General features: G+C 32.2%; 2 protein-coding genes across 3 annotated transcripts in view; one reads left to right on the forward strand and one right to left on the reverse strand.

The window, feature by feature from the left end:
• The window catches only part of LOC148601265 (polyamine-transporting ATPase 13A3-like), a 53049-nt gene extending 39563 nt beyond the window's left edge, over positions 1-13486 (forward strand). For both annotated transcript variants that reach the window (XM_088555960.1, XM_088555961.1), the window contains 9 exons: positions 1960-2039; positions 2492-2644; positions 3135-3231; positions 5340-5412; positions 6088-6238; positions 7365-7513; positions 8435-8523; positions 10505-10594; positions 11361-13486. In XM_088555960.1, the coding sequence (XP_088412086.1) occupies positions 1960-2039; positions 2492-2644; positions 3135-3231; positions 5340-5412; positions 6088-6238; positions 7365-7513; positions 8435-8523; positions 10505-10594; positions 11361-11564 (1086 nt within the window). In that variant the 3' untranslated portion in view covers positions 11565-13486. The remainder of the gene's footprint in view (positions 1-1959; positions 2040-2491; positions 2645-3134; positions 3232-5339; positions 5413-6087; positions 6239-7364; positions 7514-8434; positions 8524-10504; positions 10595-11360) is intronic.
• Positions 13487-18742: 5256 nt separating this feature from the next.
• On the reverse strand, positions 18743-20311 carry LOC148601266 (uncharacterized). The gene is made up of 3 exons (XM_088555962.1): positions 20154-20311; positions 19768-19869; positions 18743-19460 (listed from the first exon to the last, which is right to left on the reverse strand). The coding sequence occupies exons 1-3, from the start codon at positions 20199-20201 to the stop codon at positions 18810-18812; spliced, it is 801 nt and encodes a 266-aa protein (XP_088412088.1). The 5' UTR covers positions 20202-20311; the 3' UTR covers positions 18743-18809.
• Positions 20312-26219: the final 5908 nt, after the last annotated feature.

Consider the following 26219-nt stretch of genomic DNA (forward strand, 5'->3'; position numbering starts at 1 on the left):
AAACTTAATTGGGTGAGATGTGATGTTCAAATTGATGTTTTTCTCACAAATGTCTAGGGCTATTCCATGTAATTTTGTCATTTGAAATTTCTGATATTTTTTTTAGAATTATAGCAGTACTGTAAACATATTAATTTTCTTGGTTGCTGATTTTCGTAGATTCAGTCAAATAAACACATTCATGGGTATCAATTTTCGCTTTTTCAAAGAATGATTAGGGTAACATTGTATTAAAATTCAATTTCCACAGGTACTATTTTTCTCACTTTTCTCTCCACTGTGAAAATAGCAAAAAAATAGTACATTGTGAATTCTTGTTTTCAGTAATCAAAATCAGTAATATAGGCAGTATGAGCAATGGAATGATGACCAAGTTGCTTATGATACAACTTATTTAATTTTAATTAAATTTGAATTTTTTTTTTCAAGGATATGTTGAATTGATATCTTTTTATAGATAATATGTATGCTTATTTGAACATTAATTTTGTCACCCAATTACAATTATGGCCATTGGTTTGTAGCATACTCTTAAAAGATTCTTTAATTTTCATAATAAGATAAAAATATTGTAATATGCATGAGGTTTCCTTGTTACTGTAAATGTGACAATAATAATCTTAAATTTTGGAATGATTTAAAATCATTCAACATGCTTCAAGCACATGTCCAAAAAAATACTATTTGTGATGTAACTATATTTTTGGGTTCCGTGTTAAGAAGAGTGATATTGCATGTGAAAAACATTACCTTTGAAAAATATTGACAAGTTTAATTTATTATCCAAACGTCAAATATTGATTATTATGGTATATATTTAACCAAGCAGCATGACACCATCTTCAATGTTTATAAATGACATCATTTACGTTTACTTTGACTTCCGGGTTTTGGCAATGGCATTTCATAAGTTTTCTAGATAGGTTTAAGTTATATGTAGATCTTGATATTATTTAATGTAAATGTTGACTCCTAGATTGATAGCAGTTTCGATATTTATTCCGATATTTCAAACCTATAGATGTTTGGGGCCATGGACTATTTGTAGTGACATATTTCACCACTTCACATAGCAGTAGCATCAGTGGAAATGCTAGCTGATTAATTTGAGTTTTATAGAAAAGGAACGTGTTCATGGAAGAGAACCACTAGGATCTTCACACAATTATGAAATAACATTAGGGACATACCATGAGCCAAGGTTCCTTTGTTTGCTGACATGTAATCATTATCATGGCTAAGTGTATGAATTATTTCGAAGGTATAAATACGGAGCAAGTTTGGCAAAGATGGCAGATTGCATTTGGCTGCAATGCTGTCAACATCATTTGAAATATAAGGAAACAGCTTGGGAAGGACTTAATGCTGCAAGAAATCGTCATTAATGCATTCTCCCACCATACCGATAGTGTCATTTGACGTTTATTGCGTTTTACAATATCATACGATATTTTCTGCCAATATAGGAGCACCACCAGAGGAATTTAATGGGAACCTGACTTTGAAATGAGTGAAATACAAGCATTATGTATGGTGGATAAGAAATATGAAGGGACTTTAGGATGCATGGTTAACATTTTTAAGGATCGTTTGATGTTGAAAAGGAACTAGGAACTATTAACTTTGGTTGGTGAATACCATTGTTGAAAGCTGTTAGTATTACAATTGGACTAGGATGAGGGCAACATAACAAGTCACGCAAGGCGTACATTTTATAAAGACACAGAAATTGCTATCACTAGGGGTCAATATCTTTCTGTTATATGTCCTGCTGAATAGAACACAATTTAATTGTAATAAATTAATCGTTTATTTTTAATTGGTTGGTTCTACATCCATATGCCTACAGTATACACAGAAACGTAATATTTAAAACCAAGAGCCATCTTATCCAACAGACCACTCGCCATATCTGTTTATAATATGCTGCATTTGAAGATAAATTGTTTGTTTTGGCAGATTTGTGTAAAAGGGACTGTGTTCTGTAGAATGTCACCAGACCAAAAATGTCAGCTGATTGAGAAGCTTCAGGAGATAGAGTAAGTTGGAAATTGAAACAATAAAAGAATAATCTTTCTAGAATAAGTAATTGACAAGTATGATATTTACTAAAACACAGATCAATGCATTTTATTTATCTTTCACATGTTTGGGGAAATTTAATATTTTCTTTTGGTGGTGACCAATAGCTTTACTTGTTCATTCATGATTAATTGTTTCATTGTACACATATAGGAATATAACTTTAAATCTTCTGTCTAATGAAGAATTGGAATTGGTTTCATCTTGCATATTTAAATTTCTAATATTTGGAAATGCTATGATAAAACTGTTGTTTAAAATATATAGTACCAGTACACCATTTTACAAAAAAAAATCAATGGGCTGTCTGTTGTAAGCAAGTTTTGTAATTTTGCTACCTGATACCAAAGAACTGTTTAGTAGAGGATACACATGTGTTAATGGATGTTTGTACATATTTGTTTTGCAGATATCAGGTTGGAATGTGTGGAGATGGTGCAAATGATTGTGAGGCATTAAAATCTGCCCATGCAGGCATATCTTTATCAGAAGCTGAGGCCTCTGTAGCTGCACCCTTCACCTCACATATACCTCATATTGAATGTGTTGTTACTGTTATGAGGTAGGTCAAAATGCTGAAGGCAAACCAAATTACAGTGCATGCAATAATGATGTTCAGGAGATAGATTTGGTCTTCCATTATCTACTAAATTAATGCATGGATGAGCAGAAATGATCAGCATTTCATAGTGTTAAAAATGAATTTCCAGTCTATCATTTCTATCCACATCTGAAATCATTGTCAAATACAATTTCTATGAGACTTAAGTCTACTGTAGGATTTCCAATAAAAAAAATTGGAAATTTAGAAATGCATAACTTTTCTTCTGGTTTTAAGGCAGTGCTGTACTTAAATTGTTAATGATTATGCTTCTTTTTATGTAAAGCAAATGTTAAATGTTGTACCTTCACTGATGATTTTTGTTCACTGAAATTAGGGGATTTTGCGGGTAAAATCATACCTGTACTTTGAGAAAGTCAAATCACTTAATTTTGATCTTTCACTTACGAAATAAATTGTGTTATATTGTTTTATCTTTTTTCTGTTTCAGGGAGGGACGTTGTGCATTAGCAACATCCTTTGGTTGTTTTAAATACATGGCATTATACAGTTTTATCCAGTTTTTTTCTGTTTTAATACTCTACAATGTAAGTTATATACATATATTTTCTGTCTGTTCTGTTTGTTCATCCATCCCCAGTTTCCATCTGCAACTTTTTGAAAAGTAGTGAACAGAACTAGTTAAAACTTGCACACAATGCCGATGTGTACCTCCTGTCTTGTTTTTCATTCTGAATAACCTTTGGTTTTCCTATATGGATTTTTTTTTTGGGGAGGTGAGTGGAGGTTTCACTCAGCTCACTATTTACTTAGTTTTATTTTATGAAAGCAAGTTTCATTAATGAATTTATGCTTTACATAACAGTGTTCTAGGATTCCCATTACCCGTTACCTGTGGTAACTGAATTTTCAGGTCGGGAAAGTCCTTCGGGAGCCTTTGGTTACCCGTGGGGAAGTCAGTTTTGAAGTTTGGGTATGTTGAAAACAAGTCCTTACTTGCCTGACCTGTGACAATTATTTCTGAATTTATTTCTGCAGAATTTTAATTTTTTTTCTTTAGAAAGAGTGATTATTTTGTTTTGCTTTTTTAGTCATCACAATCCTATATGTAATTAGATCTCTTTTCTTCCATTGAAGTCAAACACAATCGTGATGCGAAAACAATAATTTTCGATCTGAAAATGGTAAAAGAAGATAATACAGATTTTAAAATTCGTAATTTTGAACAGATGGTTAGTTTCCTTCATCATTATATATTTGTTTTCAAATAAATTCATTTAAACACACAATACGAGCGTTCGTTTAAACGCACGATAGAAGCGTTCATTTAAACACACAATACGAGCGTTTGTTTAAACGCACGATAGAAGTGTTTGTTTAAACGCACGATAGAAGTGTTCGTTTAAATGCACGATAGAAGCATTCGTTTAAACACACAATAGAAGCGTTTGTTCAAACGCACGATAGAAGCGTTTGTTCAAACGCACGATAGAAGCGTTCGTTCAAACGCACGATAGAAGCGTTCGTTCAAACGCACGATAGAAGCGTTCGTTTAAATACACAATAGAAGCATTCGTTTAAACGCACGATAGAAGTGTTTGTTTAAACACACAATAGAAGCGTTCATTTAAACACATGATAGAAGAGTTCGTTTATTTTTGTACTTTGATTATTTCCTTGATTTAACTGTTATTTTTATATTTTTTGTTATCATTAATTTATATAATTTCATTAATTTAATTTTAATTTTTTTATTGTCTTCATTATATGTCAATATTATTATTTTTTGTCATTTGTCTATTTTGCGTTTAAACACACGGTAGGAGCATTCGTTTATCATGCATTTATCGTGCGTTTGGTGAGCTTTGTGTGTGCAGGAAACCTAAATGTCTCAAGGAGTGTACAAGTTTTTATCATAGTTATGCCCAGCAATGTTTTCTAAATACAATACTAAATGTTTGAATGGTGGGAAATTCAAAATAAAAAGGGATCTCCATAGTTTAGGGTTCACATCCTCAAAAGAAGTAGAGCCCTCCCCGTCCAAAGAAACCAAAACTTGATAAAAAGGAAAAGAATAAAATTTATGATTAAGAAAAGAGAAATCGACATGGAAGGAAGAGTTTCCCTGGGTAGAATTTATTAAATTCAAGCACCATATGCTGTGCATATGTTGTAAAAAATATCCTATCATAGCTAATCATAGTAAATTTGTTACTGGGCCAACAACATGGCATAGAAACAACCTTTGGTCCCATAATGATAGTCTGCCACACAAGAACTGTGTTGCACTTGTTACCAAATCATATGACACATATTTTGTCTTTGAAATGTTACTTTTAATGTGGATAAGTTCATTTAAAGTCTGGGTAAGTCTTTTTTTTGGAGGCCACTTACCCGTGGCAAGTCAAGTTGACCAAAAAATCCTAGAACACTGACGTATGCTTCTTTTACTCTCTGTATTGTAAGTTATAGATAAATAAAAAATCTCAAAAAGTTTGATTTTCACATAATTAATGATCCTTTTTAATTTAAATGTTTCTAAACAAATGTTGACCCATGCAATGGAACAATTTACTTTAACTTCATGGCAAAACTTATAATTAGTTATGTATGGCACTGTCTTATTGTCAAAATTTTTGTTTAAATTTCTGCTATAAAATGGTGGTACAGGTATATACAAATTTTTGTTTGACAGTATTCCTGTAACCTATCAGGTATGCAGTTCCTTTACATAGATCTAGTCATTACAACATCTATTGCTGTACTTAGTAAGTATCTGTATTCTATTTTTATAATGATTGCTTTTTCAACAGTCTTGTTGGTGTTGTAGTAAACCTGTTGGTGGGAATTTGTCGGTTTTATCCCTGGTCTAGTTATTCAAAAGACTTTAAAATTGGTAGTCACTGCTTTTCCGCCTAGCACATAACATGTTGGAGATTAAGTGTTGTATGGTTGGCTCAGAGCCAAATTTATGTGTCAAGTGATGGTTGTCATGGTTACCTATGTGAGTTGGTACATTAAAAATCTGGCATATCGGTTTAGATTTGTATACAGCTGTAGTTGTTTCACAAGAAAAGAACTTCGTAAGTGTAAAAATTTTTGTAAGTATTGACGTCACAATACATTTTTCTATCATGACATCATCTCTTTTGTCTAATTTTACGTTTCAACATTTTGTGAAATGGGTCACTGGTGAGAATCATGCATTATACTAATAAGTGTTATACCACTGCAAACTTTACCATAAAAATTGAAGTTACATTAAGTGATCATTGAAGTAATGTTTGTATCAGAGAGACATTTTTTGTTATTTTATTTATTAAGAGACTACATTCTCAATATTAAAAAATTAGAACATTTAGGACTGACATGAGAACTTTAAAAAGATTAATTTAAAATGGCCTAAATTTGCTAATTTTTTCAATATATATCTTATTTTACAGTGGGTTACACTGGTGCATACAAGCATCTTGTTGCCCATCAACCACAGAGTAGTCTGATAGAGTTATCTAACTTGATATCCATCTTTGGACAATTGATTTTAGTGGTATTTTTCCAAATCAGTGCTTTCCTCTTCCTGCAGTCTCAGAAATGGTAAGTGTATAAATAGTTATTGCTTTGATTAAGCCTTAATAAATTTTTAAAACAGGAAGTTTTTTAAAAGTTCTCATTTTGAACACTGTCGATATTAAAAATACTGTAATTTTAGAAATTATTACATCCATTTATTAAGGCAACTTTGTCTGCAATATCAAATTGTGATTTTTTAAAGAAAGAAAGCCTTCAACAATAATGTTAAATTCTAGTGTGTGAGTTTTAATTGTTAAAGTCAGATTTATTTATTTTTTTGCCGTAAGAACATTGCAATAATTTCTGAATTAAGTTGAAAGAATGATAGAACAAATTATTAAAGAGAATCTGGGATTTAGGCCATCACAAAAAATTCTTACATTCTCATCCTACATTTTTTCTTAATTATGAGAAGCTGGTGGGCGAATTTAATTTTTTTACTTTTTATCAATTAAGTGAAAATGCTGTTGAATTAAAAGAAATTGACCTAAATTGGGAAAAAAAATTTGTTTTGGCCTTATGATAACATATTTCAGTTTCATGTGTGACCAACTTAAGTGTGGTCATGTTTAGCTTATCATGTTCAATTATTTTGTCTTATGTCCTGTGTAAGCCATGACATTACTTCAGATCACTTGGGCTAAAATGATCCGCAGCAAAAATTGAAAGGCTAGGCATAGCAGACCTAAACCTACTATTTTCAGCATTATGATTCTAATTTGTAAATTTTCTAGCTGAATGTTTTTCTTTTAGAACATTGAAGAAATATTTAATAGGATTATACAGCTACACTTATTGATGCCCATTTCTATACTGGTATTTCCACCCACTACACTTATTTCTGTCCATTATACTGGTACTTCTTCCCATGGCACTTATTGCTGCCCCTTTCTATACTGGTACTTCCACCCATGGCACTTATTGCTGCCCATTATACTGATACTTCCACCCACTACACTTATTGCTGCCCATTATACTGATACTTCCACCCACTACACTTATAGCTGCCCATTTCTCTACTGGTACTTCCACCTACTACACTTATTGCTGTCCATTATACTGGTACTTCCACCCATGACACTTATTGCTGCCCATTTCCACTGATGTGCAAAATATATTTTTATATCAATGTAATTCCTGATTTATTTAGGTACACCAAGGCTGAGGACAATGTAGATGCTGATAACAATTATTCATGGGAGACAACTGTGATATTTCTAGTATCATCGTATCAGTATATAGCAGTAGCATTCTGTTTCTCACAAGGGCCTCCATTCAGGAAACCTATATATACAAATGGTATGGTATGATTCTTCCTTGTAGATTTAGAGGCTTAAAAATTTTTGGTCGGTCAAAAATTGTTACAATTTAAGAGCAGTTTATAAAATTTTATTACAAAGTTCCAAACCACAAAATGAAGGTTGGTAATGATTTTGGGGGTTATGGCACCAACCATTTTTTAATTGGGGATCAAAAACAAGCATTTTATGTTATTTAACTATACAACTCCTGTTTAAGCGTAGGAATGTCTGTGATGTTCAAAAAATATTTTATACCGCAATGGTCAGACTGGTATTGATTTAGAAATTAGGTGCCTAAAAGGGAGATAAAAATTTTGTATTTTCTTGATGTCCAGACAGTAACTTAAATTAGTGAATGGATTGCTTCGAAATTGTACAGCAAGGGGCCATAACCCAGAAGAAAGCTTGAATTGATTTTGGAGGTTTTGACTTCTAACTTTTAGGCATAAGGGACAAATAAGTGACTGATTCAATTCTGGTCAAATTCTGATCCTTTGTCAAATAATTACAATTCAAAGCTGTATAAATTTGAAGGATGTGTCCATACTCCATACTTCCTCCAACTGTTCATGGTTTGACCTCTGTGGCTGTATTAAGCTGCACCATGTGAAACATCTTATTGTAGTTTATTCTGAATAAATATGGGAATCATGTGAGTATAACAAAGACTAAGCCAAGAACTAGGGGTTTCCTTAAGCTTAACAGAGAATTTGCCATTGCCTCAGATTTTTTTTTAAATTATGTGGATACTTTACAAAAGTTCTAAATATACTAGTTGATAGATGATCCTTTTTGTTCCATTTTTTCCTAGTTGCTAGGTTCAGGCCCATTTGAAAATAAAAAATGTTTTGAATTTTTTTTACATGAAGCAATGACCCAAATATTACATATATAATGATCAGTATTTGTTTTGTTTCAGTGCCTTACACAGTGACATTGATTTTGTTATTTGCCTTCTCCACATTCCTGTTATTGTTACCATACCAACCAATACTCCATTTCTTCACAGTGAGTACTCTAAAAATATGATAGTTACCATACCAACCAATACTCCATTTCTTCTCGGTGAGTACTCTAAAAATATAATAGTTACCATACCAACCAATACTCCATTTCTTCATGGTAAGCACTCTAAATATATAATAGTTACCATACCAACCAATACTCCATTTCTTCACAGTGAGTACTCTAAAAATATGATAGTTACCATACCAACCAATACTCCATTTCTTCATGGTAAGCACTCTAAATATATAATAGTTACCATACCAACCAAAACTCCATTTCTTCACGGTAAGTACTCTAAATATATAATAGTTACCATACCAACCAATACTTCATTTCTCCTTGGTAAGTACTCTAAATATATAATAGTTACCATACCAACCAATACTCCATTTCTTCACGGTAAGTACTCTAAATATATAATAGTTATCATACCAACCGATACCCAATTTTTTCTCTGTGTGTACTCTAAAAATTACTGATTACTCTAAATTTACTGTCCTATGAACCAGTGATCAGTTTTTTTCTCAGTGAGTACTCTAAACATTGTTACCATACTGACCAATACTTCATACTTCTAATTGAGTACTCAAAATATAATACCATACTGACTATATAATTGGTTTGTTTTTATTGAGTACCCTGCAATTTACTGGTTTCCATAGCAACATATATCTGTTGTCACCTAAGATATACAAGTTGATACCAAAACCTACCTGTACCTCAAAAGCCAAAATTGCTAGCATTTGCATAGCAACCAATTCTTTATTCTTCTGACCAAAATGAAAATTGAAACAATATCAACTAATACAAGTACATGTAACAGTTTATATATTATTTCTCCACTAAATGAGTGGGTATATTGGAATCATCATGTTTATGGTATACAGTTCTCTGTCTGTCCATCGTTTACTCATTGCACAATAGCTTCTCAAAAAAGCTGTCACCAATTGTCATAAAACTTTGATGAATTGGTTCTATAGATGTGAACATCCTTTTGTTTTTACAAATTTTCATTTCTTTTTTTTTTGAGTTATTGAACTTTATTCTTATTGCCATAGCAACTTAAGTGTGTTATAATCATTTACTCTAGCTACGGCTTAACAACTATTGAGCAATCAATCAATAATTGATGTATGAATTTCATTTCCTCAAGTTCTTTTTTTCATTTCACCAAGTTCTCTTTTTCATTTCCCCAAAGTTCTCTTTTTCATTTCCCCAAAGTTCTCTTTTTCATTTTCCCAAGTTCTCTTTCTCATTTCCCTGAAGTTCTCTTTATTATTTTACCAAGTTCTCTTTCTCATTTCCCCCAAAGTTCTCTTTTTCATTTTCCCAAGTTCTCTTTCTCATTTCCCCAAGTTCTCTTTTTCATTTCCCCAAAGTTCTCTTTCTCACTTCCCCAAAGTTCTCTTTTTCATTTCCCCAAAGTTCTCTTTTTCACTTCCCCAAATTTCTCTTTCTCATTTCCCCAAAGTTCTCTTTTTCACTTCCCCAAATTTCTCTTTCTCATTTCCCCAAAGTTCTCTTTTTCATTTTTCCAAGTTCTCTTTCTCATTTCCCCAAAGTTCTCTTTATTATTTTCCCAAGTTCTCTTTCTCATTTCCCCCAAAGTTCTCTTTTTCATTTTCCCAAGTTCTCTTTCTCATTTCCCCAAGTTCTCTTTTTCATTTCCCCAAAGTTCTCTTTCTCACTTCCCCAAAGTTCTCTTTTTCATTTCCCCAAAGTTCTCTTTCTCACTTCCCCAAAGTTCTCTTTTTCACTTCCCCAATTTTCTCTTTCTCATTTCCCCAAAGTTCTCTTTTTCACTTCCCCAAATTTCTCTTTCTCATTTCCCCAAAGTTCTCTTTTTCATTTTACCAAAGTTCTCATTTTTCATTTTCTCTTTCTTATTTCCCTTTTTCATTTTTTTTATCAGAAATTGAAATTAGCTTTTGCTGTAACTTTTTAATTGTATTGTCTAATTGAGTCCATTGTATATTTTCAGCTGATGCCATTGAACAAAAAACCATTTATGTTTAGACTATTTTTGTTTCTATTTCCTGTGATACATTTTATCCTCTGCTGTGTATTTGAGGTAAGATATTTTTACCAATATGTGTACGATGATGTCTTCATTGTATAAAATATGTAATGGTATTAGGTTCATCTTGGGCCAGGAAATACCAATGAGAAAGAAAGTCAATTATTCTCTCTTTAGTGTGTAGGCCATGTATGTATATTATTGGGTTCTAAACATTAATTTCCAGTACTGTAAACCATGAAATTTCACAAAGTTTTATTTTTGCTATTTTTGCGGAACATGAAAATTAAAATGTTGTGAGGAATTCCTTTTAAGAACATTCTGATAAGATTCCAGGAACAACTGCAAACTTAAAGCTGCCCAAAACTACATTGATCGCAGAAATTGCCAAAAAAAGCATGGCACAAAATGTGCAGGTTTACAGTATTTGTTCAGTCAGTTTGACACATTTTGTATCGTTCATAATTTCAAAGCTATTTACCTTTACAGATTTTCCATAGTTTCTACATATATGGACTCGACTGTACCCTCTGCAGATTGTAAATCTCTCCATAGAACCTTTGTAAAAAAAACTACCCAATTCAGGACTTAATGGATCACTTTCAGAAAACATGGCCAACAATACTGATTGTTAAAAAGAAGTATAAACATGTCCGTTACTTAAATAACATTTACCGGACTATCAGAACAAACAGTATTTTCCACTAGTTTTTAACATTGCTGGCTACTCTAATTAAATCTTTCAGAGACGGAATTAGTTTCTCAACAAATATTTCTTTTTTTGTTCCTATATCATACATTGCTTTTTTGTGTATTTCAGTATTCTATAACAGACAGTAAGGTGACAAAGAAAATTCTGAAGTATATCAAGCCAGAAAAATTAGGGCCATTGCATCAAAAATCTATAGAGGCTGAACTGAGTCTTTCTGATTGGCCGCCTGCTGGTCAGGTGACTTATGGTTTGGCAGAAGATGTGATTACAAATGATCATGGATTGACCTTGACATCTGGTTCTATTAATTAACTCCTCACAGATTGGAAGGCAGAATACACCATGGGTATTCACACTACATGTTGGTTAAGACATGCTGAGCAATATCTGATCAAGTTCTTAAATTTTCTAAACATGTACTTATTTACATGTAGTTATTGGTATTTTGATGGTAGCTATGGCAGAATATTATTAAGGAAATCTGTATCTTTACAGATGTTTTTTTCTTTGAATGCTTAGAATAATAAATATAACATATAGCATGGTCATTTCCTGGTGAAGGTTTCTTCATGGGTATTTATTACTATTGAGCATGTTTGCATGAAAAGAGCATTGGTAACTAAGTACATGTATGCATGTATATGTATGCTTTGCATTTTCACTCTCAATTACTCTCCACACCCAATTACATATTGACTAATTTTTAATTTCTTCTCAGTAAGAATTTTTTAATGAAAACACTCTATTGTAAACAGTTTATGGGCTATATATGATATTTTCTCTATTTCCTTGTCTTTGTAATTGAAGGGCATTATAGATTTTATCACTTGATTAACAAAAAAAAAAATAACAAACTTAGTTATTTTTATGTATATGAAACTGGTTTGCTATGGAGTTATATGTGTTCTGTGAATTGGAAATAAACAAGTTACTTTTATGTTTACAGTAACTTGTATCAGATACTGTTTGGTGGGTGTAAAATATGGCAGTTTTGAGGCAAAATGGTATACATGTACCATTAAGAAAAATTTTGGTGTTTCAAATTTTGATGAATTCTAAGTGCCACAGTAAGTATGTAATCTTTTGGAATTTTTTTATATGTTCAGACACACCCCTAAAATACACCTGCAAAAATTACTTGGTTTATGGTAGTTTATCAACATTCCCTATAATGACTATTTAAGGACAAGGGTCTTTTAAAGGGTGTATTTACCTTTGCTGTAATTTTGTAAATCTTGTCAGGGTTTTTTTTTATGTGAACTTTGGCAGTTTACAAATAACTTCCCAATGACTTGTTAAAAAGTAGAAATTTTGATCAACTATTTGAAAAATTTAGGTTATTGTTTACAATTATAATTAGATTTTTTTTTTTCAAGGGGGTTGAATTTTCCAGGGATAATTTTTTCTGCTTTTTAGGGTATTCTGCAATTTCAATAATAGATTTTACCGTTAGAATTCTTTTTTACTGTATATTTACTTCTGATTTTGCCAATTTCCACTTTGTTTGTTGACCTCGTAAAATTATCTCTGATTTTTGTTGAGTAAAAAATTTTTTTGGCTGAAATCTGAGTTTAAAAACTTTTGTTTGAAAATCTGCATTGTTGCATAATGGGTGAAAACTTTCAATTTTTTCCAATGGGTAAGTAAAAAAAATTCTGAGGCTTCAATATTGAGTCATATTGTTATGTTGTTTTTTTATTTTTTGTTCAGAAAAATTTGCTGCCCGCTTCGCTAAAAAAATGGTAGGTGCTTTAATCATTTTGAAAGCTTGCTTTACCTTTGGCCAAACTAGGACCTTACAGACCCTTGTTCTTTCTCTTATGAATGTTATATTGTCTTTATTTATATGCTATTATCTCAGTCTTTGCATTATATAATTCCAGTATTACAATATGTTACATTTGTTGGTGATTTTATTTATTTCTGTACATGTATAATCTAGATGCTCTAAGCAGAATTGGTATTGTAGTTTTGTTTGTTCATTTGTTATATCATCGAAACCCACGGTTGATTATGCTGCATTGTCTCCCTTTACCACCAAGTGATGTAGGAAAGCAATGCAGCATAATAAACTCTGGAATTCTGTCAGTGTGTATTCATATCTATATTCATGATGCACCATATGCTTTGTTATCTGTATATGGTAAGGTAAGAAATTATTGGATTGTTTTTATCATTGCGAAAAAAGTAATTTTCCTTAGTCGCAATAATAAAACTAAGTTATTATTAAGTTATGAAACTTTTATTATTACTGATGCCTGATTTCTCTCCAAATTGCAATCATTTAAATTACATTTTGGACTAAAATGACAAACTCACAATAATTAATACACACAATTATTTCAGAAATTTCTGAAAATATTGCATAGAATGAGACTGACTTGAAATTATAGTACATGTAATCAATCCAGGCATTACTGGTAATTATTTTTTAACATTTTTAATGGCAGATTTTTCTCACTATCACAAACATTAAAATAGTTTTCAATTTAAATGACAAAATTGTAATGTTAATTGCACATAATAATTTCTAAATTACCAGTAACAATTCAGGAGATACAATTAGGATTCCTGGTACATCACTCTTTAAAAAGTGAGGATTTGGATTTTTGAATTTTACAAAACCTGCTTAAAAAGACTTTAAGTAATGGGCAACCTTGTCTCTAATAATCTATGCTTTTAAATTCTACCATAATAGTATCTCCTGCTATATATTTTACAATTCCTACTGTGGAACTTAATGATTACTGTTGGATACAGATTAAACAACAGTTTTGAAGTCAACACAGAGAATGTTACAGACGGCCAGTGAAGTGAGATGTGATGTTCTGTCTAGAACTGATGTTATTCTGTTTATCAGTGACGTCACAGTGGATTTGACAGAAAATTGTCATTTAAAATTTGCGATTATTATTTTTTACTATGCACTTCTCTACTGTTAAATCCCTCATGTTTTTTCTTTGATATAGATCTCATTTAAGCACAATTCTGAAGTCTAATATTAGTTTTCTGAGAACATCTATTTATACTTAGATCGTCAGTATGTTAGTTGAATTAACCCTAGTGTAGCAATATGTAGAATAGAGTTTTTTATGTGAACCAACTTATTTTTGCATTAATTATACCTCTGCTCCGAAGAAGAGGGGGATATACTGTTTTACCTTTGTCCATGTTTCTATCCATAACATTTTTTTCTGTCAGTTTTCTCAACTACTGCTCATCAAAGTGGCTTTAAATTTTAACACATTCTTCCTGTAGGTTTGTTTTATGGTGTGATCTATTTTCATAAAAATACCACAAAAATTTCTTGTTTTTACTGAGGACTTTCCTTATATCGTGATTGAAAGTCAGGGTATCACTAGTGAGTTATTGCTCACAAATTTCTTGGTTTGCAGGCTAGAGAAAAATGTGAAAATAAATTGCTGCTTATAAGTTTCTTCTTTTAGAATTACATTTTAGACAGTGTGCAAGTCTAGTAAAATAAATACCAATGAAATTGGATTGATCTCCAGAAACACATAAAGACATATTTACAAAAATAAGTTGGTTTACAATATTGTGTAAGAAGTCTTTGTTAACATGGTGCAATATATGTATTTACTGTTACATCTGTACTTATCTTCTTTATGTGTTGATATTATTGTTCTCGTTTCAAGTTCTCTTTCAACCTGGAATATGTTTCAAACAGAGAGTTCAGTTTGTATGATTCACACTTCTGCATGTATCCATATGTAATATGACTAACTATGTCACAATAGTCAGACCCTGGGGTTTGGGGACCTCCTTATGATCAAAAAGTTTGTTTGATTAGAAAAAATATGAAAATCAGTGGAGTGATTCCCCCCCTTTTTTTTTTATTATCTGGATCTACTACTGACTACAAGTAAGAACAAACTATGAAAGTTCTTCTGTTAGTTGGTTTCAATTTTTGTTTTTTGTCAAAATTTCATTTAGATATATTTCCACTTGTGTCATCTATTGTAGAAAACACTACACTTAATGGGTTTGTACAGAATTCTCCATTAGGTTAAAGGTTATTCATGTCATAATTTAAACTATATTCTCCCTCTAAAGAAAAAGTTCATTTGGAACAAATTCTGGAGTTTTGAAGGGATTTGAAGATTGTGAAAAGTAAGATTGAAAACGTGAAGGGTTCCAGGCTACTATTTTCTCATTTTTGTCCTAATTTTGCACGTATAATCTACCTATGTACCATTTTTTTTAAATTTGAATTTGATTGATTAAACTTCAAAATCACCAAAACAAACAGTAGTTCTTTAAGTAGCAGTCTTTCTAAAAATCAGACAGGAGGTGATTCATGCATGTCAAAAACCCACCAAATTCAGTTTTGTTTCTTGTTCAGACACAGTAACTGATCATGTAGCCAGTCTTAGTTTTTCATTTGGTTGTTGCACTTTTAAAGGGGTAAACTCACTAACACTAGTTTCTGGCCTACTATTTTGCCAAAGTTTCAACTTACTTTTTCAAATTTACTATTTGGCTATTTTAAAGCTAAATTACTATCTGAATACTAATATACAGAAAGTTCATGCTGTTGTGTGATAATTTTGTCATAAGAAGGGGACAAAACTCTACATCTACACAGTTTTCGAAGAATTTTCACAAAAATGTGAGGATTATGGGTAGTTTTTTAATCCAAAAATATAGAGCGCAAGCTATGAACAACAAAATCTTTTGTCAGGAGTTGTGGTGGTACAGAAGCCTATTTTTGTAGAAATATCAAAGAGTTCGATAAATGTGCTCGATATTTTCTACATAAAAATGTCTCATGAAATAAGCTATTTTAATACAATTCGGTTAGATTTCCAAATTTTGCGTTATTTACCTCAACAATTTTAGTGCAAAACATACATTAACTGCAAAGAAACTTTGTTTTTCACGCAAGGCACATATTCAACTAGTAAATTATGCAATTTCCAAATTTATTTGAAATACTTCAGTTTTTGGGGCTGATTTTGATATTTTCTGAACATACTCCTTTTATAGATTGTACGTGAAATTTGCACTTTGGAAGAGTTATCATTCTTGATTTGGCTTCATTTGGTTGATTGCAGTGGGAGATGAATGTATGATTTTCTTTAAAGTGCAGATCTGAATGCAGAAAATATTGTTGTTTTGTGAAAGTATAGCATATGTAGGCTGAAAAAGCACCATTTGTTTGGTGGGTTTTTCTTCACCATGAATCACCTTAATATTGGCACTGTCTGAATTTTATATGGACTGGTACTTAATATTTCCTATGCTCCAGCTTTATGTCTACAACACCAAAGGTGGATCCTGTCGAGTGGGAGGGCTCCCATGAGGTTGATTTTTGGGTCCCTATTTTTTATATTCAGGATCACCAATTGTATGCTACAGTAAACAAGTTTTGCATTTACAATGCATTATAAACTGATGACCAAAACTTCTGCATTAATTTTTTTTTGGGGGGTTTTTTATTACAATTATAAGGAGTTCTATTTATTTTTGCTGTTCTTTGGATGACAGAGAACCCATAATCAATAAGTTTTTGGGCCTGTGGTCCTTTCAAAATTATTTTGATTTCTCTTGGGCCTGTGGTCCTATAGTAATATTTCAAAAATGATAATAATAATAATAATGTTCTTTTTTTAATCCATTTTTAGATCAATCAAATGAATTGTATTTTTAAGCAATTATATAAAATCTAGAATTCTTTGGTGCAGGAAAAAGATTTGGGCATTTATTTGTCTTCCTTAATGTGATATATAATCTTCGGTACTTAAACTGAAAATACTTGGTATTGGCCGATTGCAAAAGAATGACGTGTAGAAACTATGTAAAATAGGACATAAGGGTTTATGTTAAAAATATGTTAACATGGACCCATATAAGTTTAAGGTAATGCCAAAAGACTGTAAACAAAAACGTTTATTTTTGTATTGTTATTCTTGAATGTTGTAAAACAATTAAACTTTGTATTAGTGTATAAAACCAAAGTACCTGGGCTTCCATACAGGTGTCAATGTCACAAAAAGTCATTAGTGTAAAATTGATGGTAAATAATGATGTAGTTATAGTAAATAGCATTGTTATGTCATTACTTTTAATCAATTTTACACTTAAAACTTCTTGTGATATTGACTGCAGATATCTAAGGCTAGAATAAATTATTTGTTTGGTTCTCTGCCAGAATTTGTAATGCTGTTTGCATGGTGTCTGGCTCGTTCTTCTTTCTGAGTCCAGATATCATTTTCCATCTTTATCCACTGTGCTAACATCAAGGTAGATAGTTTTTAGGCAGACAAGAATGAAAAAAAAAGAATTTGTTTAAAGCCATGTATAAAATTTATTGTTTTTACACAATTCATTAATTACACTATCAGTATTTAAAATGAAGTTCCAGACAATATATTAGTTGACAATTGTGACCTGGCAAAATAATGACTGTTTTAAGCATGACCATTGTTATTTGGCCTCAATTTCGGAAGCAAAAATTATTTGAGTATGGCCAGGGGACCAAAGAATTTATTTCAACTGCCTCATCTATGCAAAAGTGTAGTGATCTTGTGGGTCATGTGCTTTAGAGGTATTTATTTATTTAATAAAAGTTGATTTGATCGTGTTGTTGCTGTGTTATGATCCTTTGTTAAGGATGAAGACAGAAGACAAGAGGTCATCCATGTACATTGTCTTATACAGGTACTACCAAATATTACACCTGACAGGGGAGCACTGGCCTTCTTCCTTTAAATATTTATTCTCTCTGCTTTTCAGAATATAAAAAAAAACATTTCTATTATGGCAATTTTATTCATCTACTTAGCCCTATTTATGCCCCCACAACAAAGTTTTAGGGCATATATAGAAATCAGCATTTGTGTCTGTCCATTTTATGTCAAAATTTTTGTTCGGGCTACTACTGCTTAACTGCTCTAGGTATTTTGATGAAATTTTATAAGAAGGATGGACATTAAATGTATATTAGCATGAAGGAATGTAATTATTGTCAAAGGAATCCAAAAAAGAGATGTTAAAACCTCATAAGCACAACTCCTCCTAAACCAATCATTGATTTTTTTTTTTTTTTTTCATATCACCATACATAATAATTTAAGAGCTTAAATTAATCAAGAAATACTCAAATTTCAACAACATTAGGTCATAATACAAATGGTAGAAACAGTTCCCCTGTGATTTTGGTTTAGCTCTTCATTAAGTCCTATGCCCTAGCTTTCTAGCTGAATCACTGTCATTAGAGTTACATGTGCAATAACATATGGTGGTGTATTTTGGCCAAAAGGTAGAAGAAAAGTTTTGGTATTTCTAAATTTGGCAGGTGCTAAGTGCTAATACACCATAATCAAGGTGTTCTGAAAAACTCACTGCAACCGAACTCTAACCTAGTAAAAACAAACAAAACTCACTGTAAATGACTGAACTCTAACCTAGTAAAAAACAAACCAAACAAATTTTGCTCTTGAAATTTAATCTTGCATAAACTTGTAAAATGAAGTATTTATATCACAGATAGTTTGATTAATATATTGTACATAAGTTCATAGTAAATAATAAGCATCACCAAGGCCTCCATACAGTACCATTCACTGGTGAAATATTGTCATATACTCTATTTAAAGCACTTTCTTCAATTCTATGGTTATTAGGTGGTGTCGCAGGTGGACTGGAACAAGGTTCTTGCTTAATGTTCATAGCTAGATGGCAGGTTTCCTCTCTGCCTTGTGAGTTTGAGTCTGTTTTAATTGCTGGAATGCTATTGGTCAAATATTTGGAAAGAACATTGTTCATATTACACAGATTATGTGACTGTTCAGATTGACTAGAGACTATGGTGTGTCCTGTGTTTATATTTTGTCCATTGGGTGATATTAGAAGGTTATTTCCTTGGTAACAGGTAGTCGTGGCTGTCACATTGGGTGAAGTTGTGCTGGTAATGTGTTGGTTGTTGCCATAGTAACCTTTTGCTGTTGTCATATTTGTTTTAGCACTGTTACTTGAAGGTTGATTATTGTCAAGGAAATGACCTACTGCCTCTAGATATCTTGTTGTTTGGTTGGAGCATAGGGTATAACCTATATTGTAGGCACTGGCTGCTGTTGTTGCTGCTAATGATCTAGAAGTGTTACTTTTATTTTTGTTTAGATTCTCCAAATACTGCACAGTCATTTCTAATATATCTGCCTTTTCTAATTTTGAGTTCAGAGCACTCTGGAATAAAAAGTTATACTTAATGTTACAAAGCATGAAAGAGTCCTTAGTTTAGACTTTACTCACAAATATTTCAAGTTCATGCATTGAGAGTCTAATTCTGATTACATGTATGCATGAAAGATTATATATGAAATCTATAGCACCCCTCCCCCTGAAATCAAATGGTTGCTGCCTTATTGTAAAAATCACGCACACCTGAGTAAGAGGTGACCTAAAATGTGGGAATAATTGTATATCCTGTGACTTTTTGGATACTAAACACTTCACTTTCAATAAATATATATAAAACGTATGACATCCCTACCTCACTATTTCTGCCTGTTGCCTCCAGCACTATTTTCTTCAGTTGACCAAGACATCTATTTATTCTTTCTCGTCGTCTTTTCTCTATTAGAGGTTTGTTAAGCTGTAAAAAATGTGAATATTTTTTGCACTTTTTTCTAAGGTTCCTAAATATTATTTCTACTGTGAGAGATCATGGATAAACAACAAAAAATATACTGATACGCAAAGTATTTTATTTTTCAAATTGTTAATTTCTCGTTTCTTATTGGAACATGTTACCAAAATATCTTTTCTTTCACCATCACAAATAATTAGTATAAGAAAGAATTACTCAACAAGAAGCATCAATAAAAAATTAAGTAAACATTTTTGTAAAAATTAAACAAAATATAAAAATATATTTACCTTTCTTCTTCCGGTTGAGGAATCCACTTGTAGCGTGTTATTTACCATTTTGTAATGTAATCCAGTATCCAAAATTCAAGAAGGTATTTAGTTCTCAAAAGTCAAACGCTTTATGATTGTACAGTTTCCAAGATTTCCTCTTTTATTGAAGAAGACACGCGAATACCGACACGCTCTGTTGGTAAATAAGAGACACGCCCCTTTGATTGGAAATCAATTGAGGACTGATAACATTTACTTTATGGATGTAAGATTTTATCGGATTAGCAAATTCTCAAATTAATACCTATTAGGCGATAAAATTAACAACTTTGTCGGGGAATAGTTAACGGGCCTTTTAGGGTGCCGACCAATCAAAAAGAGATTAGGAAGTATTTGTTTGAAGATCGGCAAAGATCGAAAGGGAGTTAATCTTAATATTCTCAGAAATTTCTCAAATAAGGATTTAAATGTGGTTTTAGCCGAAATGTAAATATTTGTTTATTTTGAGTAAGTTTTTTCATTAACAAAACAAAAAGTGGAACATTTGTGATAGATAAGCGCAAAACTTTAATTACAGAAGAAATTGCATTGATCCCTACCGTATCAAAAATAAATCATTAACTATATGTTTTTTGTTTTGTTTTGTTTTTTTTTACAATACGTGTTTTAAACATTTGTTTTCAAGCATTATCGTGATTAAATTCTTATCTACTCAAGAAGGGACGTTCATTAATATATCCCCCGATATACGAAACTCTTAAGCTATCATAATTTAAAATAAAATGAGTCAGAAAAACAAAATATACTGAGTATCATTCCCAATTTTCAATTACATGCATATCCTAGTTGTTCGATATATTTTTCGATAGCTTGGACGTACTTTTGTTTCATACCAATATAACATCAAATGCATATACTAAAACAGTTAAAACAGTATGTCGCCTATTCCCATTTATCCAACTGTATTACCTGAAATTTCAAAAAGTTGAATAAATGGGTATGAAACAAAATGACATGGTAAATAATTGTACGTTCCAATTGATAACGCCCAGTTTTCACTACATATCAGTTTTTCCCCATAGTTTCGATAATTTCGTCATTCTGCATGCATACAATGTGAAGAAATTATTTTGCAATGTATTCGTTTTCATTTTAGTTAGTTTTTGAAGAAAGCATTTTGCTATGTTTGCAAGATTTTGCAATGCGATTCGTTTACTTTTTCGCGACTTAGTGCCTTCTCAGGGTTTAGAGTAGGTGGAATAAAAACCCAGACTTTTTAAGGCATTTAAAAAAAAAACATACGGCATGAAAAGGTTTTTTGTAAGGTAAAACAAGCTGTATTTACCAGTGTTCAAGGACTATAGTTGTGCTTGAAAAGTAAATTTCAAAATAGCATCGATTGGCCAGTCCAGTGATTCATTTGGTGTAGTATTTCGATCTTTTGGGTGTTTTTTTTTGGGGTGTTTTTTTTTTTTTTTTTTTTGTTTTTAGTATTTGTTTGTTTGTTTGTTTTTGTTTTTGTTTTTTGTTTTTGTTTCTGGGGTTTTTTTTGCATGTTTCCTCTCGTTTTTAGTGTACATGTACGTAGTAGTTCGGTTTTTGTTTTTCTAAATGTTATCTTGTGACTGCATATATCTAGCCTTCGGTTTTTCTCATAGTGTTGAATTTCCTCAGGGAGATGGACAGGTGGACGAGGATACGGGGGTTGAAGGGGTGGGGACGGTGGTGGAGGTGACGAGGAACGGTGGTTGATGGGGCGCGGAACGGACAGTGAAAAATACGGAAAGCGTAACTATAACCAGGGATAAAATTAAAGGTGTTGGGAAGCGGTGGTCAGTAGGCTGGGAGGCAGTTGTCTATCGGGATTGAAGCGGGGATGAAGTACCCCCTGTCCAACATTTCCCCTCAGGTAACAAATTTTAAATAAAATCGAGGATTAGAGTGGAAACTCAAACCATTTTTGTTTTCTTCGGTTTTTAATTATTTTACATGTTTTGTAACGGGCTTTAAAATTCTTATGAAAAATACTATCAGTTTTATTTTACTTGAAACAAAGATTCTTCCTTTTGTCATAAAACTCCTTTTAGAATTCGTAATGGAAATCGAAATTCGTTTTTAGGAAATCACAATTCCATGACAATTTTTTTCTTTAGATTTTTTCATGTTGGTGTAAAAATAACACGAATTTCTGTAGCCAACCTTTCCCACGGGTCAGGTGTTAACATTATCAAATATGTATCAAACAGATTAACGGTTTTCTTTTTATTCTCACCGACCAATGAAAATCGTATTAAGAAAATATTTGATCTGCGCGAAAGACTTTTGACCCCGGGCAATTTGATAAAGAGATGATAATTACATCTTAAAGTAAACATGAAAGTGCGACGTTTACATGTATATCAGGTGTTAATCATGTAAAATAACACCCTATATAGTGATAAAATCGTCTTATCGTACATTTATATCGAACAGTAACAAATTTAGCACCCCCTTTTCGGCCATCGTTTGAAGTTCGAGACTAGCGCTAATGCAAGGCAGAAACCTTTACTTAAATGCTTGAAATTATTTCTTTAATGAGTATCAATTTATATTGTTGTTATAATACGTATGCAATTAAATATAAGTGTTCAAAAGGCAAGTGTTGGAACTCGTAGAAAGGCACAATCCACGGTCTTTTCAGCTTAACACACGCCGTGTAATAAAAGCTGAAGCGACGTTTCAGGTATAAACCAACCACAGCGCAACAGTTTAGACAACAAAAGCCTAAAAAGTAGAAAATGCCTCAGAAGCCTTTTTGGTGATATTTTAATCGACCTTACTCAAACTGTTTCAATTAGATAAGCAACCTTTATACTGACAAGCTTGAAGTTCGAACTTTTTCAACCGGAACATGAGATGGTTTGATCATGAGATTTTTTAAATTTATTTCTTAGATTAATACCCAAATCGCAGGATATATTTTTTACAACCGCGCTGACGACGGGTATCATTTTACTAACAAATAAGCGCACATAGTCCATACAATGCCAAAAACAATGTAGATTTTTATATATTATGATAGAATAGAAGAGTGCTCTGTCGTGCGTCTCATTTTTGGAGAAAAAAAATAATCAGCTCTGTGAAGAATCTTGATTCTAAACAATCAGTTCAGTTAATTCCAATGAATTGCCAGTAATATTAAACTGGAATGTAAAAAATATCTAGCAAGACAGAAAAAAAAACTGAATTGGTTTTTCACCATAGAGGAATTAATTGTCTCTGATGAAAATGAATAGCCCCCCCCCCCGAAAATCAAATGGTTGCTGCCTGAGAATGTCACGTTAAAAGACATGTCCATCAATCTCTTACAATTCCTCGTCTTTTGTACGAGTAGTCAAGAACGTTAACAACCATCTTAGTTGTAATGAGGGAGTTTAAGGACTGATTGATGATCCATACTTCAGCAGCCATAAACAAGGAGTTTTAATCAAAATTTTGCAATCTTTCAAATGAATAGTGTGTATATATGCCTGCCTGTATTAACTCAGTGAGAGGAAATAAAGGCATGAATGAATGTCTACTTAAAGAATCCAATTAGTACTCAAAATGTCATCATTTCTTGTGTATAAAGAGATAAAGTCAAATACATTTACTCAGATTATCCTTGTAGATTATTGCAGTAAAAACATCCATTGATTTTCTACCTGTCAGATTTGGAAGAGTTCAGACTATCAACAGATGAAATGTGTAAAGATGTGTATAGTCAATACATTTACGATTGATCAAGAATAAAACACATATATTAAGTTCAGACATTTGAGGTGACATTTTCTGCAACAAAAAGGGCCAAGAATACTCTGAAAGCCGTACATAGCATCAAGTATATTCTGCAAACAGTGCAATTCCTAGGCACACTTGGACAACAATGAATTAAGCCTAGCCCTTCCATTCAAATGCGGATACTTAGTATTAAGTTGAAGCTGTCGTTCAAGAACTTGTAACCAATAAGTAAAAATATCCAGTTTGCCAACTTGCTAAAAAAATCCTTTCTTTTCCTTTTGTAGCTTTGTTTGGTGAAAAATATCCTAGAAATATCCCACAAATACTATTAATGGAAGAGGTTGGAGACTGTGTGGTGACCTGTAGAAGTTTGTTGCTTTGCTTTTGGTGGATGACTGTCTCATTGACAACCAAACCACATCTCCTATTATTCTATTGTAAAGTTAACCATAAGTTATCAATACTGAGCTCCATTCACCTATCAATACTGAATACTGAGCTCCATTCACCTATCAATACTGAGCTCCATTCACCTATCAATACTGAATACTGAGCTCCATTCACCTATCAATACTGAGCTCCATTCACCTATCAATACTGAATACTGAGCTCCATTCACCTATCAATACTGAATACTGAGCTCCATTCACCTGACCTAATACTGATTGAATGGTTCAGCTAGCAAGGAAACTCATGGCAATACTACATGGGTTGGGAATATCACCTGTAAGCTGTTCAAACTATATTTTATGGTTCTTAGGCCATTTTTCATGAAAATCAATGAGTGGGCAACTCTAGGAGATGTGAGAGCCTGCAAACCTAAAAAAAAAATCTTTCTCACTGGCCTTAAAAACGAAATTTTGTGACAACAACGATTCAATGAAATGAAAGTTTTTATCGAATATTTACATGTAGGTAAACTAATTCTCTAGTCTGCTATTCACAATTCAACATCTCAAGGTTCCTCACACTTTGTATCTTCAGATGTCAAAGAACACAAGTTTTTCTTTAAGAAACATAGTTTTATTTTCTCCAATTTTATATGTAATTGTGCTGTTTAATTCCACAGTAATTCTGTTACTTTTAAGTACATTTATTTATCCATTACTTTGGACGACTATTTTTTTTGTTGGCATTGTAAATCATTTCTATAAAATGAACAAGGCCATCAATAGCCAGTTGCTTTCCTACAAGAACATTCGACATATGCTATCAAGAATATAATTCATTATCAGTTTTGGAATTATAACTTTAAAGTTCTTATGGATGCCGTCGAGGACTGTGCAAGAAAAGGGATAAAACGAGAAGAAGACATTGATTCTCTGTCAGAGTGGTTAAAGGCCGTGAGGTCTTTAATTTTGAAACGACTGAAAGTTTTAAGTAGGTCAATGAGTGCAAAAGCTACATCAGTTTTCAAAGACCCCAATGTAGCAAAAACATTGTCTACTATACATGACAAATATGTTGTCATACCAGCAGACAAAGCCCAAAACAACATTGTTTTTGTCTGCAAAACGTTTTACATCAAATGTTTATTATCAGAGCTAGATGTAGAAAATGATAATAGTGATAAGACCTATACTGCTACCACACTCTCCAAAGAAGAGATTGTGGAAAACCATAAATCTGTGCTATCCTCTTTTGGTCTCTCTACTAAGGACGATGATTGTGATTTACCGTCTATCCACAAGAATCCATACAAACAACTTTTCCCATAGTTGGATCTGTAAAATGTACCACCAAACCTCTTTCAAAACTTTTAACTTCTATTCTCACAACTGTCAAAGAGGGTCTGCAGTCCTACCACAACACTTGTTACTCCCGTATTGGTATTAATTCAATGTGGATCCTTAAAAATTCGAAAGATCTTTTGGAGACAATCAGTTCAAGACTATTATCAGAATATAATAGCATTAAAACCTATGATTTTTCAACAATGTATACTTCTATTCCCCATACTCAGTTAAAATCCCGAATTAAAAACATCATACATCGTTGTTTTTCCAAAAAGATGGTACACCTTGATACAAATATATAGTTCTTGGTAGAGATTCCTCATACTTTGTAAGAAATAATTTCAAATCATCTTCCAAATATACAGAGGAAGATGTTTACAAAATGCTGGAATTTTTAATTGACAATACATTTGTCCAGTCTGGTGGACATGTTTTTCAACAAATGGTCGTCATTCCAATGGGAACAAATTGTGCTCCTTTACTTTCTGCCTATTCCTTCACTCTTATGAGGCTGACTTTATAGCTGATTTGATCTGAAAGAAAGAATATCGTTTGGCTAGATCCTTTAATCTCAGTTTCAACTGTGTAG

The sequence above is a fragment of the Perna viridis genome, chromosome 12 (assembly GCF_037379345.1).
Source record: "Perna viridis isolate PV_CMFRI_1.1 ecotype Kerala chromosome 12, ASM3737934v1, whole genome shotgun sequence".
Taxonomy (NCBI): Eukaryota; Metazoa; Mollusca; class Bivalvia; order Mytilida; family Mytilidae; genus Perna; species Perna viridis.